Source organism: Nothoprocta perdicaria, unplaced genomic scaffold, assembly GCF_003342845.1.
Source record: "Nothoprocta perdicaria isolate Ctin4 unplaced genomic scaffold, notPer1 scaffold_111, whole genome shotgun sequence".
NCBI lineage: Eukaryota > Metazoa > Chordata > Aves > Tinamiformes > Tinamidae > Nothoprocta > Nothoprocta perdicaria.
Window position 1 is genome coordinate 1732780 of NW_020454217.1, and position 17051 is coordinate 1749830.

At 35.0% G+C, this 17051-nt stretch overlaps 1 protein-coding gene across 6 annotated transcripts in view; it reads right to left on the reverse strand.

Annotated features, from left to right (window-relative positions):
- Positions 1-17051, reverse strand: part of EXOC6 (exocyst complex component 6) — an 84917-nt gene that overhangs the window by 31802 nt on the left and 36064 nt on the right. For 3 of the 6 annotated variants that reach the window (XM_026051040.1, XM_026051054.1, XM_026051047.1), the window contains exons 16-19: positions 16255-16366; positions 14560-14694; positions 7207-7386; positions 4440-4469 (exon numbers count right to left, since the gene is read on the reverse strand). In XM_026051040.1, coding sequence (XP_025906825.1) covers positions 4440-4469; positions 7207-7386; positions 14560-14694; positions 16255-16366 — 457 coding nt within the window. The remainder of the gene's footprint in view (positions 1-4439; positions 4470-7206; positions 7387-14559; positions 14695-16254; positions 16367-17051) is intronic. The other 3 variants (XM_026051060.1, XM_026051075.1, XM_026051068.1) reach the window with 1 other exon arrangement.

Consider the following 17051-nt stretch of genomic DNA (forward strand, 5'->3'; position numbering starts at 1 on the left):
AAGTCAGGATGATCAAGTGGATCACAGAAACACATAATAAATAAGCAGTGATTTCAAATAAGAGTTGGATGATAAAGATGTGTATGGATCGGTGAAAAATGAGGGAATTCCCTGCTCCAAAAAGTTAGGAAAGTTCTGGTCTACAATCCAAAGGACTAGATCTTGCCCTAAATAAGACAACATGCTCATGTCATTTAATTTTGATGTGCATATAATGCACAAATACAGTTTTGTACTTTTAAAACTATTTGCTATAATGCACACCATTAAAATGTAGGCAATATAATGCAAAATGTTCATTTTCTTCACATGTCAAACTGAAACATTAGATGATCTTTGCTAATACCTCCTTAGCATTAACACACCTTGAGCTGTAAAGAGCTTCATATCTAAAATGTCAGTTCCTTAATTGAAAAATCTCAGAAAAGCAAGTAACATTTTTGACCAAAACAGATGAACTGACAACAAGGAATGTAGGAAACAATGCAAGAACAGCATGCCTAAAAGTCTCCCAAACCCAATGGTAATTACACTGGGAGACATGCAGCTCTATTCCCCGAGCAGAACAATATCAATATGAATGGCAAAAAAAAAAAAAGGGGGGGAAGGCAGAAAAAGGGGGGTGATGAGGAGAAATCAATGGGCCATAGTTCATTTAATTACAATGTAGTAGGTTTGAAATACTTAATGGAAATGTCATTTTGATTTAATGGAACAACTAGTGCATTTCAGTTTAATGTACTGCTCCATCAAATCAGCTCCATGTCCTATTTATGGTGCCACTATAATGTAATAAAAGTTCAAGCAGATTAATAGGTTGTCAAAAAAAATTTTAACGTTCAATTTATTTTATATGCAAACAAAGTGTACTCCACTATTATTACAAATAAAAGACAGAATTTTATCTTTATGGTAAGCATCTGTTCTTAATTGTTACAGTCTGGCAAATATCAATAGTACTGGAGCACAAGATAATGGTTACAAAACAGAAATGAGACGGGAATAGTCATCGGGACTTTACGTAAGTATCAATATTTGAACATGTAATGCTTATTTAAAAATGTCATTAAATGGAAACATCCTTTTTTTTTAACTATTTCCAACTATGCAACTTGAACTACAGGCTTATTGTTCACTTGATACATCAAGAAATAATATAAGTTAACTATATATAATGTTTACTTAATAGGATGATTTGATTTTTGTAAAACTATGGAAAAATGAAACAAATCTATGAAGTTTATATCTTTTTAAAAGCTATAACTTCTAAAAACATAAACTTTACTGTTATTCTCAAAATTCAGTGCTTCCAAGTTCAAAATACGTTGGATGTACAACATTTAGAAAAGAATGAAGAAAAAGTATTTCTTCAAAATCATGGAAGGCCACTTCAAACTAATGCTTGACAAATGAGTTCTAACTAAATATCCCCTGAAGTCTCTACCATCTACCAAGTAATCAATTATTTGCCTTTTTTTCCCACAATGCATTTTGAAGAGAAAAAAAGGCAAAGACTTGTGAAAATGCTAACATGATGTTTCTTTTCCAGAAAGAAACAAGTCTCAGCTAGTTTTAAAGCTAAGACATTCTTAATAGTCAGGGTTTGTCAGCTGTTCTTTTTAGAGAGGGTGGCAACAGTTGCTCTATCTAGCAATTAAATAGGGATATTCAGTAGCACGCAGAGATTCAGCAGCCCTCCCGCATTCATTCCAGTATCGCCTCCCATTTGGCCACGCTGCTATTATCTCCTCTGCGCCTACGTTAATTGCTGCTATCCACAAAACCTTTTCTTCCACCCAGCCAATGTAAAAGTTTAGGAAACAAGGACCCTATTCTATAAGCAAAAACACCTGCTAACAGTGTTAAAGGCAATTTTTTTTTTTTTTAAACCCAGCCTCCACATTTTGCTGAAATACAAGTTTGTAAGAAGAGAAAACCCTGAGACAAACTTCTTATATTTCAAAGGAGCCTGCAAAGAGAATCTGCTGACATATTAAATCCCTTTTTATAGGGCCCAAAAGCTTTTCTCCTAAGAACAATTGTGGTAAAGAGACATTTGGCTCCTAGGAAATTCCCAAAGGGTCAGCCATATGCATCCTTCCATGGCACCTTCACGGTCCTGCTTTCTAAGACCCACGCTAGCTGTCTCAAAAGCAGCTTTCATCATTCACTATGGTGTCAGTCAATATGATTTATGGACTGCATTCAGCAAAGTCAAGGCATATAGAATGAGAAATATGACTACAATCTGCTAATTTGTTTTGTATTGAGCCACTTAAGAGTCAAAGACCTGATGTCAGGCTGAGACCAGCAACACAATTAACCGGCCGGTGACAGATTCATCCATCCTCCCTGCCAGGCTGTGCCAATCAAAGACAGCATGAAGCGGCATTTAGAGAAATAACTAAGAAAACCCATTCTCTAAGTAGCCTGTGGAGGCTTCTGATTGACAGTTTTTGAATATAGCTGCAGAAAACCACCACCCCCTCACCCTCAGTGCAAGTTGTGAAATTAGGCTTTTACTGCCAATCACAGAAACAATAAAATAACACAAACTGCCATCCTCAGCATAAAAGGAAATAACTAAACTTAGATGTTAAAGCTAATAAGCTTAAGAATTAATTTAACAATATGAAGTGACGGAAGCAACCAAAAGCTTCCTGCAAAGAAACTAAACATACAGATTTCACCAGTCATTATAAATAAAACATGTTTTTTGCTTAACAACATGACTAAAATCCAACTTTTATATTACAGATAGAAACCAGGAATATTAAAAAATACTGATGATTTTTTTAGGATTTACGTTTACTTTCACTTCTGTAATTTTGCCCCAAATTCCCAAGTGGCAATTTGCAAACAGTCACAAATACCTAGCTGAAAGTAATCTGTAATTCTTTTTGTATCTAGGATTCTATCTAGGAAGAGTAAATTTAGATTGCATGCTTAAAAAAAAACAACTAAGAAACTGTGAAAACAATCAAAAAACAAAAGGAAGTTGGAAAGTAAGAATGATACTATTTTTTTGTACATCCAATGTATTTTTTGGCACTCAGGAAGAAAATCCATGACATAAAGGATGATGTTCAACTTTATAGATGCTCCCTACATACTCCAACACAAACTACTTCGGATCCACACTCATCTTCCTTGGAAATTAGGGTAATAAGAATCTCTCTTTCTTTGTGACATCTAGTTGTAAGTGGGCTGTGCTATTTTCAAAACAATCTATTTGTCTTGATGCTGGGTTCTGAACTGCACTATGGATAAATACAGTAATTGAAGCAGCCTATGTCACTATTGCAAAACATGGCAAGAAAACCCAGACAACAACACTGATCTTACTATTGTCTCTTGAAATTAATATACTTGGCTTTAGTTCTATATAATTACTTTACTACTATGTAACTACTAACTCCTGCTATAACTTTTGGTAGTTTATTGTAACTATCAACAACTGATTTAATATAGATTGGCGCTTTTACTTGTAGGACAGAATGACCACACTGTATTTGTTCACCTTTTAAGTTTACGCTTTTTTGAATGCAAGACTATGAGAACAGATCTGTGCACGAGCTAGATACTAAATTCCAAAGCTGCTGCCCAAATCAGTACCATTAAATTAAAATTAACAATAATTAAACTTTTTTCCCTTGAGAAAATACAATTTTAAGTATAAAAAAATACATCTTACATAATATCAATCCCAACACTTTCTCCAGTATAAGTACCTTATACATTTGTTCATTTTAAAAATGAATGTATGGGTCAACCACATAGAAGTTGGTAAACTGAAATTATACATTCTCATAAAATTAGGAAAAATTGGTTCAGAAATTCCATAATCAGAAGTCACTCCTAACAGGACAGTATAAATTTCAACATTCTCAGCATTCATTCATTTCAGCATTCATGGAAATGCTTCTGCTGAATCAAAATAAACTGTTTATGCAAAAATTGGTGACTTGCAAATAATCATGGCTTAGAATAATTCTTAAATGCAATCCATCATCTTCTAAAAAACAAAAACTACTTGAATGCAGACATTCCCTTGACCCTAGGCAGATGCAGCACAGGATCAATGCAACTTTCACAGAATCTCTGATTTTTTGGATTCCCCATACTCTGTATGCATGTCTCAGAGTTGCATTTTTGATACCTGACCTCGCTTTCAAAAGGTCTCCTGGTGTAGGGTGTGCTCATGGTGCACACCCTACCGAGCTCCCACATATTTTTAGGACTCCTGCTGTCCCAGTGTACAGAAGACCAAGGTTAGTCACCAACTTGATTCCTGCATGCAATCACACACGGGACGCAGCAAGTCACCAGCAAACAGAAGGGCCTTTTTTATTAATTGCCTAAATATGGAAGCAATAAGCCTGCAGGCAGTTCATAGTTTTTCAGTTCACATGCTTTTTCTTCATCTTGCATCTACTTACCGACATAGCTGCATGGTCATTGTTGTTATTCTGAGAAGGAAACCAGTAAGGCAATCAAAACAAAAAATTAAGATGTACTGTCAACTTCAAAAAATAAAAAAAAGAATAAAAAAATTGGTAGCAATAAAAGGTAAGAAAAAGCTTCCAAAAATAATAAAAGTATCTACACAATTCCTTTAAAAATATTTGTTAGCATATGAACTATTTCAAGGCACACTAAAGAAATCAGAGTTGAAATAATACCAATTTGGCAGTAAAATGTTTTACTATGGTAAGGAAGTGTATGCCATAATATCAAAGTAGCAAATTCCATATGTAGAAACATTTTCCAATTTGACTTTCAAACAAGTTTCCATTATAATTATTACTATATTCTAAAATACTAAAGAAGTCTCTTTTCCTGCATTGGTTTACAAAGGCTACAGTTATGTTACCAACATACCTCATTTAGACAAGACTTAGCAATGGCTTAGGGAAACAAAAAGCTCAATGCATTATGACCCACTAACATCTTTTTAATATAAATCTAATGTTAATATAACTGGAGAGTGGAATGACACTCCTTTATCAAAACTGCTGAAGTTCAGTACACAAATAGAGAGGAGAGAACTAAAATGGAGGACACAGAAGGAAAAAAAATGCTTTAGAGGCACAAGATGTTTGAAACGACTCCATGGAGATATGAGCCCAACTAACTTGCATCACAAAGCAAGCGGGTTCAGAAAAATTAAGATCATAGTCTACCTTATTTAGACTTCTTATGTTCTAATAAAAATAACATACTTTTCATAAAGCGGATACTTGAAATAAGAGATACTTTTTAAAATTATGCCTACATTGGTATATAACTACCTCCCAGCCCACATGGAAATATACGTATACAAAGAGATGCACCCTTGGGTGCTTACATAGCTTACATAAATAAAAGAGGATAAAACAGGCACCCAACAATCCCAAAGAACATACCATAGCTTTTCAACAAGATGACTAGTCTGAGACAACATCAAACAGTCAATGATCCTTGCTTGAGCAAGGGGCAAGCCAAGCACTGGGGCAAACTAGTTGTGTCCCTCACCTTAGAAGAGCACCTGCTAACACGATTGCCTACACCAAGTGGGGAGGAAAGGGGGGGCCTCCACCTGTCCAACCCTCCTCCTTACTAAAACCATGCCTAAAGACCAGGACTTGCGCACTTCGATCTCTAATTACAGACAAGGTCTTAAGAAATTTATGAATAATACCATATATGCCAGCTATATCAAAGTTGTCAGAAAAATGACATTGTGGCATTTTCATTCCATGATGAAAATGACCAATAATACTATTCCGAATCTTAGCTATGACATGTGATAGTCTAGTTTTGCTTAGGACACCAAAAGCAGTCAGATACGGAAAATAGTTCTGGGATTCTATCCCAGAACATTCGAAAACACCTTTATAAATAACTATGAAGATAACTATTACAAATCTAACTGAAATCACCATAATGAAACTCTAAATACATTTTCATGTAATTTCCACATTCATGCACAACAACATTCACAGGACTGTAGGCTTCTATAGACAGTCAAGCCAAAATAGCAATATGTGGGAGAAATAAAATTTTGCAATAATCCTCTTTCCATACCAGACTTATCTGGTTAAGACTAAATGCAAGAAAAGGCAAAATCTGAAATGAAAGAATAATCTCTTCACAGGGCCTTTGTTAATGGAAGTCCATGTTTCACATCTCCACATTCATAATGACATTATATGGTATATTCAGAGTCAGCTATGTGCTTGAATCAGTAAAAATAAACAAATAAAGTAAAAAAATCATAGCCACTTGACAAATGATTCAGAACACCAGATAAGCCCCCAAGGCAGCAACTTCAATATCTTGTTCTTATATAAAGCCCTTTTTCTGAAAGCTATATTTTTACCAAATACTTTGTTAAACTATACAGCTGTGCTGTAACAGCACATGAAGAAAATACCTTTGACTTTAAGTCTGAAGCCTCAAAACATTCTGCGTGTTGAGAACTTACTCTCTAGGAGAGGTGAATGTGAGCAGCGTGACAAAAATAAAAAGTACACTAGTGAAAAACAGATGTACCTTCCATGACTCATTGAAATTTGTGCAGATCTACACAGGTATAAAGTATTGTGAAGATAACTTAAACTAGAACATATTTTCTGTCTTCAAGAGGGGAAATTAGACAACAGAAAGTAACAATAAGCACATAAACAGGTTAACAACACCCTTTACCCAGGACAGAATAACAAAAGATATATACAAACATGAATGAAGATTCATTTCACGGAAACTCAGTTTACTAAAATTAAATCTCTTTTTACAATCAGAACAACTCAATTGAAGACAACCTTGGAGAATATGCGAGTCCTCCAGGATCTCACGCACGACTCGAGAGCTTGCATTAAATTCTGTATTCTTTGAATCAATGAATGCATACACAGAAGCAACATGGTTAATTAAAAAGGCCACTCTCAGGTAGTCTGCTCTTGCTTGCTCTAGAAAACTGAAGTCTTACCGTAAGTAATTTAGCCGTTGTTAATTACATTACCAAAGTATTTGAAAGTATTTTTCAAAATATGAATATCAATATTAATGCTGAAAAAATATATCTGCCAGCTCATGCACAAAATAAAATATCATATCTTTCTGCTATTATACTAGCTTCATGGCTATTTTAATTTTTAAAATCTTAATACTTAAAGATAATATAACGTGCCAATAGCTTTAAATTAAACAATTTTGACCACTTACAGGCAAATGAGTAAAAACTTGAAATGTGCTTCTTAAAAAGTTAATAAGGTCCATTAGGTATCCACTGGCTCTTCCATCCGATTCAGACATTGTCCAATCATAATCAGCAATCTGAATAAATTCATCTATTTTTTGGTTAAGTTTGGTGTATATCTCTCCTTCTGCACCATGTCTTGCATCCTGAAATAAATAGCACACAATTACCACAGTTCTAAAACGTTATTAAAAGGCAGAATAATTATGTTCATCAATGAAGTCAGACATGTGTTTTTCTCCCAATTAAAAAAAAAAATCTTAAAATGTATATGCCTGTAAATTATAAAAATCATGCCTGTAAATGCATACTATACGAGTGTTTGTAACAAAACATGCCTACAGAGCCACCTAAGTTTACAGAGATAAATGAAATGCACTTGAATTTGTAATCAAATAAACTGCTTTACCCTCCTTCACAGAAATCACCATTGATTTGGCCTTGCAAATTTACCGACATTGAAACAAAGTTTATTTTCCCTTTTATACAGAAAAAAACAACAACAATAACAACAAAATTTATCTGTCATGGCTGGAGGTCCAGCAAGCATAGGATTTTTAGGTCTAATTGATGTCTTCAATTTGCACATCTGAAGAATACTTATGTCTTTACATCCTTCCTTAAATATGATGATACCACAGCGCAATTCGAGCACTCCCCTAAAACCCTTCTCATTCCTCTTTCTGTTCTGCCACCACCCAGACTCTGTTCTGCAGGAACAAGAGACACAGAAATTACCTGCCCAGAGGTAAAGTATAACATTTACTGCAAAGAGAGTCTACTATATTATCTTCCTCATTTATTTAGAACCATTCCTCACAGATACATTGGGATTGGGTTATGCTTGATGAGGGGTCTCTTGCCAGGAAAGTTACTTTTGTCAGCCTGGAATTTAATGATGTTTGTCAAATTCTCTGCTCTAAGTTAGTCTCAAGGTAAAACTTTCTTCACTGACCTTGAGAAAGACCTCAAGAAAGAGGTATCATTAGAATGGGTTGCTCACATTCTAGTTGGGTATACTAGAAAAACTCAAAAGTGGGTGAAATCCCCATTCTTAGCTTCCTCTGGGTAAAAGCAGTCTAAAATCACAGCAGTTCAGGCAACACAAATACTAAAGGTAAAAGGAACTAAACCTACAAGTGGCATCAGATTGTGTGTGTGAAATTCAACCTTCAGCCACATCTCAGTCTGGGAGGCACTTGAAGAAATGAACAGGTCTATAGACCTGCCACATAGAGATGTCAGAGGAGGTTTCCCTAAAAATGGCAGTTTTATGGCCAAGCCAACCTGTAAAAACCTCTAATAAACAGCTCACCTAATCTGGCATGTAAGAATCTAATAACCTGTTAAAATGTTACACAAACGAATACACTGACATTTAGGGTTTCATAGATGGCTATGTCTGCAAAAGTTTCAAAAAGAGATAAGCTGTTGTTTAACTTTATAATTATTTATAAGACTTAGGTTTCCATATTCTATAATGATGTGACCTATAAATAAAAAAGGTAATAAAAAGAACAGAAAAAAAACTCAGACATTTCGGAGTGGTTGCAGCATTTTATCAGCTATTGTTTTCCAATAACTGATAGAGACAGGATTAGTTCCTCAGGTTCTGCTTCTGGAAGCCTGTTTTTGACTATCTGTTATTTTGCTTTGGTTACTGGGATACAATAGGAGCAGTGTGGCAATACTGTGAATGAAGAGATCTGAATGTTTCCGTGAGGTAACTATTAAATTGACTAAAATTGGATTTGAAACCCAAAAGAGACTTTTGAGAAGCAGTATTGTGAATCCCACTGCACAAGTCATGAAAGGGTGAATTAGCCCTTCCCGTTTAGATTTGGGATGACTCCTAGAAGGAGAGAAATCCCAGGATCTCTCCTTTTAACTTGGGACAGACTGCTATCAGGAAACTTTAGAAAGCTCACAGACTTTCCCCCTGGATAGGGAAAATGAGGCTGTTTTGTTCAAAAGCTTCTTTCTCAGAGAAAAAGTAGGTTTGGAAACAGTTATTCTATTCTCATGGGCACCAGATTTAGCCCAGCACAGGATCCCATGCTGTGTGTCTGGCTCTTCAACAGTCTTTACACGGCTTAATGCCGAGATACAGATTTCAAAAACTTCTACCAGCTAGACCTGCAGTTACATCTGTTTATGCTTAGCCTGAGTGCTGATTGAAAAAATATATGAAAAAGATGGTATCCATATCTTCAGCTATCCAAAGTCAGAAAACATGACTATAATATTGAAAGCTACACAATTTTATATGATGAAATGAATCTTTTTTTTTTTAAGCCTTCACCCATGTGAAACAGTACTTAGTATTTGAATGTCATCTTAAGATGTGATTTTATATACAATAACAAAATGGAAAAAGTAGCTCTCTAAAAAAATGGCCATGAAATAAGTCTGAAGGCTTCTATTAAAAAACAGTCAAGATGTATTTCTAAGATCACCTCCTGGGGTGAATGTGAATGGGATTATCAGCTAACTGCTAACAAAAAGAAATGTTTGACCATTCAAAAAGAATGAAGGTGACATGATTTGCCACCAGAAGCTGTAATTAATAACAGCAGAACATACCGAACTCTCTAAGAGCCCTGCTGGGGAACTGCACACAATTTTTCATTAAAACAAAGGCAAAAAGGGAGGATTCATGAGAAAATGATTTTTTACCGTGAGTAGAGCATATTGTGCGAACATTCAGGGAGAGAGAAAGGAGGATAAGGAGAGAAACCATAACATTTGTATGCATTTGTACCCATTCATTCTCTATTTTGCAAAGCTGCTGTATAACACAGACCAAGCACCTAGCCAGTGGGGTAAGATATAGCTATCTGAATAAACCCTTATTGATGGCATATGGATTACCATTACTAGCCTTTGATGAAAACACTGAAAGCAGGACACCAAGTTACTGCCTACACATAACCTCAAAAATCATTTAAACCAAGATAATTACTAAATTTGCACATAGCCTTGTACAGATTTTAAGACAAGATGATGAAGTGATAAGAAGTGGGTAAAGAAAAACAAATGATCAAAGCCTCCTTTGTGTTATGACAACATACAAAAAGCCAAAGCAGAAGTTTTAAAAGAAATACAATGATTTCTTCCACAAGATGAAAACAAATTAAAGTTGATGTTAATTAAATGTATTCTGCTACTTAGGTTCATTCAGAAACTAGAGGAAGACAAAACTTGCAGAATTTATAGAATCCTTAAACCTAATCCATAGCATGAGATACAAGCACAAAATGTAATGCAAATTTTAAACTGTGTTTATCAGACAATATTGAAGGACAAACCAGCTCTCGACGCTTAATGAAATGAAAGAGGATAGCTGCACTCATCGGTTTGTTTTGAATGTTAAAGAATATGGATTGACCTTAAAGGAAAATATCTACAAACATATTCATTCACACACATGCTCTATAGGCAGACCACAAGCAAATTTGGCAATGGAAATTTAAAGGACAAAGTGAAATTAGTGAAAATACACTAACGGGGCAATAGTAGCCTAACTACAGTTCCCAGGCCAGAACCTTTCCAGCTTGTCTTCTTCATTAAATCCCTAGCAAAACAAATGACAATTAACGAGAAAATTGATGACAATCAACTGGAAAATATAAAATATAAATACTGCAATAATCTCTTATTCCACCTCACCCACCTTTTAAAATCTATGCCAGAGGGGATGTTATAACAGGATAAGCTATGTCTTGTATCATGGGGAAAAAAAATGAAGTGCAGAAAATAGAACTACTCTCAATAGGACTAGTCTTCCTTATTCCATAAATGCAAGAAACCACCTTATTTTGTTTCAGTGTACACTGAAAAAAAAAAAAAAGAAAAAAGAAAAAAGAAAAAACAACTTGAATACTTAGAGTTCAAGTTACAACTGCTTTGGAATCCTATATGACTTCATTTTTTATTTTCTTTTTTTCTCTTCCAAAAATATCTATATAGAAGCCCTAACAGATGTAGCAGGCAAGCAGTGGCTGGATTAACTGCACAACGTGACCTGTACAAGAATATTGTTCCACTGTTATTCTAGAAAACTCTTTGCTAGTTTTAATTAACAAGCCTATACATTGACGGATCTTGTTTTACATGGCATTATAACCCATATGAAATATGTTTCACTTGAGATGACATCTGCTCAGAGTCACTCTACTGGACCGAGTACTGTGTCCAGCTGGGTTACTCAGCCCAAGGAAAGGGCACTGAGCAGCCGGAGGGAGTGCAGGGGAGCGCAGGCAAAAAGGTGTGAGGGCTGCAGCACCCAACATGTCAGCAGGGGCTGTAGGATTTCGACTGTTTAGTCCAAAGAAAAGAAACCAGAAGGGATGAGCTAATTGCTTCCCTCAGCTTCCTAATGGGCGAGTGTAGAGAGGATGAGGTCTGGAGGAGCGCAGTAAAAGGGCAGAGGCAACGGTCACAAGCTGAGGCTGGCTGGGTTCCCACAAGATCTAGACCTTTATTTGGGACACTTTTGTCACCTACTTTGATTTCCCCATCTGAACATTATTCCCATCTCACCTGGAATTCCATGTGAAGACAAAATACTGCCCATATAATACAATTTCTTATACAATAATTCTTAACTGACAACCAGTTTCTGGAACAGATCCTACAAATATCTAGGACTACTTTACACATTGCTTTGAAGCTAAGTTGAATTTTTTCTCTTAGTTTTCTTTCAATTTTCTTTAAAAAATGTGAGGACTTTTATAAAGTTCTAGAAGTGATACTGTAATTTGGGGAATTCTGAACAACAGATCTCTGTATACATCATTAACTTCAAGTATTTTCATTTAGATTACTGTATAATAGTTCCTGTTATGCAAAAAATACATGGTAATTAAAAACAAACACATAGCAAGAAGAACCGATGATGAAGGTACAGAAGTAGGGTAGCTTAAGAAGAAATAAACATAAACATTAATATAACATTTATGTTGACATAAACAGAATTCTACTAATCATCATAAGCATCTCAAAAATGAATCAACGGATATATAAATCACTCAGACTGTATCTGTGTATAATAGGATTATTATTCATACATCCAAAGCATGACATTTTAATTTATATGACCAAATAATTACCAAGGAAAGAAATTACTTAAATGGTAAACATGTCAGGATATGAATGGATAAATACATTATGAATATAGGTTCACTTAACTTCCGCACATTTTACAAAAATTGTGTTTAAGACAAAAATTGCACAGGGTAATACTTAGACGTGGTTTAAAAACATATAGGACAAACCGCAGAGCAATAGGACAGATAAAACTAAAATCTTTTGCTTAATTTTCTACACAAATCATTAGTTAAAACAACTTGACCTTACAGCCCATATCAATAATTGTGACAAAGTTTATGGGGCAGATGTAGCACCTCTCATTAGACCAAAATACATAACTGGGAATTTTTTAAAAGGACAAGGTTTCAGTCCTAGAAATCCTCCTCCAAAGTCCAAAAGCTTTGAGGGGGTTTTTTTGTTGCTTTTTTTTTTTTTTTTTTAATCTCTGCTTATGCAAAGCACTAGTACCTACATCTCTATGTGAGATTTCTTCCCAAAGAAAAAATCCCAAATCACATCCATTTTTTTCTAATGTAAACCAAAAATGCCATTCTGCCTGGAGTAGGCCTGGGAAGCAATTTCTGCCATGCTTGCTGTGGATGCGCTTTCAGATCACCCCAGCACAAGGGACCTGAAACCCACCCCGCGCCCTCAGAGAGCTCTGGCCATTTGTTAAGGTGGAGTTGGAATAAAATACTAGTGTCCTGGACACAACTTTCATCCTTATAATATAAAATTGACTTTGATCACAATTCTAACACCTGGAAGGAATAGGAGTCAACATGTTCATTATCTATACAGATTTGCTATTGCGAACAATTTATTACACTTTAAAAACCATTTTACAATGGACTATATTAGAAAGAGGTTAAGTGACTTATTTCTGAGTCATGAGCCAGTGGCACACTTGGAAGAAGAGTGCAGTTCCTTGCAGTGCCAGCCCAGTGCTCCTCTGGTGCTGCTAGCAGTGCTCGAGAGACTCACTGGAAATGTTGGATTTGAACACAAAAAGATGAAGAACTTGGAGGGACATCAACAAAAGGAAAAAAAAGAAGGACTAACAAATAAAAGGTAAAGGGGGATAGGAATTAAAAGTGTGAGCTAAAGGGAAGAGAGGCAGGCAAAGAAGGGGTAGGGCAAGAGGCTTCTGTCAATAGCAAACCTACAATTACTGATTGTCAACACTGATTTATCTGAGGGAACAGCTTGTCAATGTGGTAATAGGTGGTTCACATCCAGGATAACAGCCCATCCCTGCCCTGAACCTCTACGTGGGCAGCAGGCACTGCTCCGAGCTCCTACTCTGCTCTCATGCCAGGTTAATACAACTCTCCCTAATGCGAAAACAGATTTCAATTCCTTTTTCCTTTTTCTTTTTTTTTTTTTTTCTTTTTTTTTTTTTTTTTTTTTTTTGATACTGACTAAAAGCTATGTTATAAGCACACAAGAAGGTAAAATTGATGAATGGAAAAAAAAATACATATTGCACCATTGCACCAGTTTATTATCTTGCTAGGAACAGCTCCTTTTTTGTCCTATAAGACAAATATTTGTGCTTCCATATGGCAATCACTTATAGGTTTACTTTCTGAATAGGCAATTTTGAAGATTATGATCTTCTCATCCATTCAGTCATGTACATGCAACTCTCATCAGCTTAGGAAACAACACCCTCCTCCAGGTTCTTCCCCCTGCTACTCAGCTCTAATGTATATATTTATTTATAGGACATGGTGAAAAATACGGCTCTGAAAATACAATTCTGTATGTTTGGTGTCACTTTTACGTTATGCATTACTAGGCGACTATTTGAATATGTAACAACAATTTCTATTTTATAATAAAAGCAAACAAAATACTTTGATGTATTTTAGATTACTGGTAGTTTGGTTTGATTCTATTCACAAATGGAAAATACTACATGATTTGGAGCTTAGTCTATAAAAGCTTTTAGTGAAGTTAGGTTCATTTTGTAACAATAAAAGATCATAACATGTCTGGAAGAGAACATCAGTGTATCTGATGTACTGATATATTTCAAATCATTCTGATAATATGAAAAAGTGCTTATCTGCTGAGTGTTGAATTTTAATTCTCATCAGTTCAGAATATTTTAACATCAAAGTGAGAAAATGTGCGATTTCCCTTCTTTTTGTTTTTAAAGTACTTCTAGTGATTTTTATACAAATTTTCAGACATGATAATTTTAAGGATGACATCTATCATACCTTAAATGTAGAAAGTCCATAAAGTCTTGCAGTGTGAACAGTCACCTGGGAAACACTCGTAATGTTAGTTATAAAATCCTCAAGGTATTTACAGGCTTGTTCCAGGTGTGTTGTGTTTATGATGATTTGAACAAGCTACGAGACACACAAAAAAATCCCATTAAGTGACTTTTTATATCACCCATTGTCACTTGATTTTTTTCTAGCATTATTACTGCTTTCAGCACCAGTTTTACTACAAATTAATTACCGTATTTCAAGTTACCACTTAACAACTTCATATTTTTAAAGTTAGCTTCTAAATATCAGAATTTACACACACATTATAGCATTTTAAAAAATGAGAACTGCAACAACCTACCCAGTGAAATAACTTGATATTTTAGAAATAAAAATGGAAAATAAAGAAAAGGCATCACTTATTCCAAACCATTGAAAAAAAAAGAATCAAATTACCACAATTAAGAAGACTTTTACTAACAGAAGTATCTGTTTAGTAAAGCATTCTTAGGTTAGGAAATTTCAAAAATAAGGCTGTCAATGCTTTTAAAAAAACAATGATAACAATCTGCTACTATATGACATCCATCTTTTTACAAGGAGGACATTCACTCATAATTTATGGACCACATATACTGGACAGTAACTAAAACATCAGTACACCATTTCTTAAATTATTACTGTACACTGGCTCCAATACTGTTGTAGTGAACACTATTGAAATGCTTCTCTTTCAAACATTTTTCTTTCATAAAGCATATTGCCTTGACAACTAAATACCTTAAAAAATTAATAAATTTATTTTCATATCCTTCCAATTTTCTGCCACCACTTTCAAAAAAATGTAAAGAACTACAGCTCTGCAAAACTGCATACATTCACTACATATATTCACATGGCAATATATGATTTACAAAGATATTTCTTCATCTACTTTTTGATTTCACCTAGATAAGTGAATCTTGTAGTTTAAAAACAGCATTTAATATGGTCTAGCACAGCTCTACTGGCTACTGTTTAATTCCTCCTCAGTAGTATTAGGCATCATCTTGCAGTGGGTATCTGCCGACTGCAGGAACGTTCACAGCGTAACGCCTTAGCCCTTCTTATTCTGTCGAGTAAACCCAATGAGGCAAAAGTCCTGACACAGAAACAATGTGCACAAAGCTACCCCAATATTTTAATATAATTAATATTTTAAAAAGAAGTTGCATGTGTTAGAGTGGACTTCAGACTTCTGATTTCTTAATCTGGCAGCTTCATGTGAGGGAGATTTTCTTCCCCTCATCTTCTCCCGGGAGACAAATAAACCCAACAACATCCTAATACTTGCTAAACAGGAACAGAGCACACTGAACCATGCACTACATGCAGCCTGAGAAACAGGAGACTTAAGCTAATTCCCTACAAGCCCTTGTTTGTCACGGAGGAGACAGAGCACTGTCACATCGTGTGCAGCATACACATACTCCAACCAGACCCAACAGTCTAGTGCTACCATTTCTGTAAGAGAATACTTCCAAATATTGCTGCCTTTCCCCATGTCATCTTTCATCTCTGCAAATCTTCAGTTTTGAAGCAAATGCTACTTTTTTTCTTGCACAAATTTTAATACTACACTATGCCTACATTTATAAGAATACGCTTAGTACCGTCTAAAAAAACAGAGTTTTGTGTATGTATTTCAAAACTTACCTCTGTTAAACCTATGTGAGGTTTTTTAATTAGGTTCTGTAAGCAACTACTTAGAGTTCTGGTTAGCAGCAAATTTGTAGATTTTCTGAGCATATCATCTATTTCTGTTGAACTGAAAAACAATTGCATATTTTTATAATGATTCTGTATATGACGATAGTTTGATTTTATTTTTTTTTATGGATAACAAGCTTTTCACATTCACAGTTCCCTATGGGCTTTTAATTTCTGGTAGCAGTAAGTTTCTGTGATCTATCACACACATTACCTCTTTCACTCACCAAATTATCCACTGATTGAATTTCAACACTTAAGCAAAATCTGTTATTTTTAGATTTTGGACATGTTTATTAACACAGCATTTAGGAAAGACTTACTTGTGCTTTTAATGAGTAACTATGGAGGTCAACATGCACTCATTAGTACATGTAAATTATAAACAGTATCAATTAAGAACATGTGAAAGAGAGTCATTTACATCTTTAACAGCGTGGAAGTGGGTGACCAGCAATCAATACTTTCCAGATTTCAGATCTACAAATGTTATTTTATGTAATTAAAACCAAGCCTTTCAGGTGCATAAAGGGAAAGAAATCAAGATGTTTTCTATTTTAAAAGAAAAGGTGGCAGGGAAGAGGGAATTAGTATGCAACCAGTACATTTTCTGTCAGGAGAAATGATTGCTAAGGAAATTCAAAGTATAGGCAATGGAAAGCAAGGTTGAACGACTCGGGGAGGTAAACCAATTACTTCTGAAAGAATCTTTTTCAAGGAAATGTTTTCAAATTTTACATGCT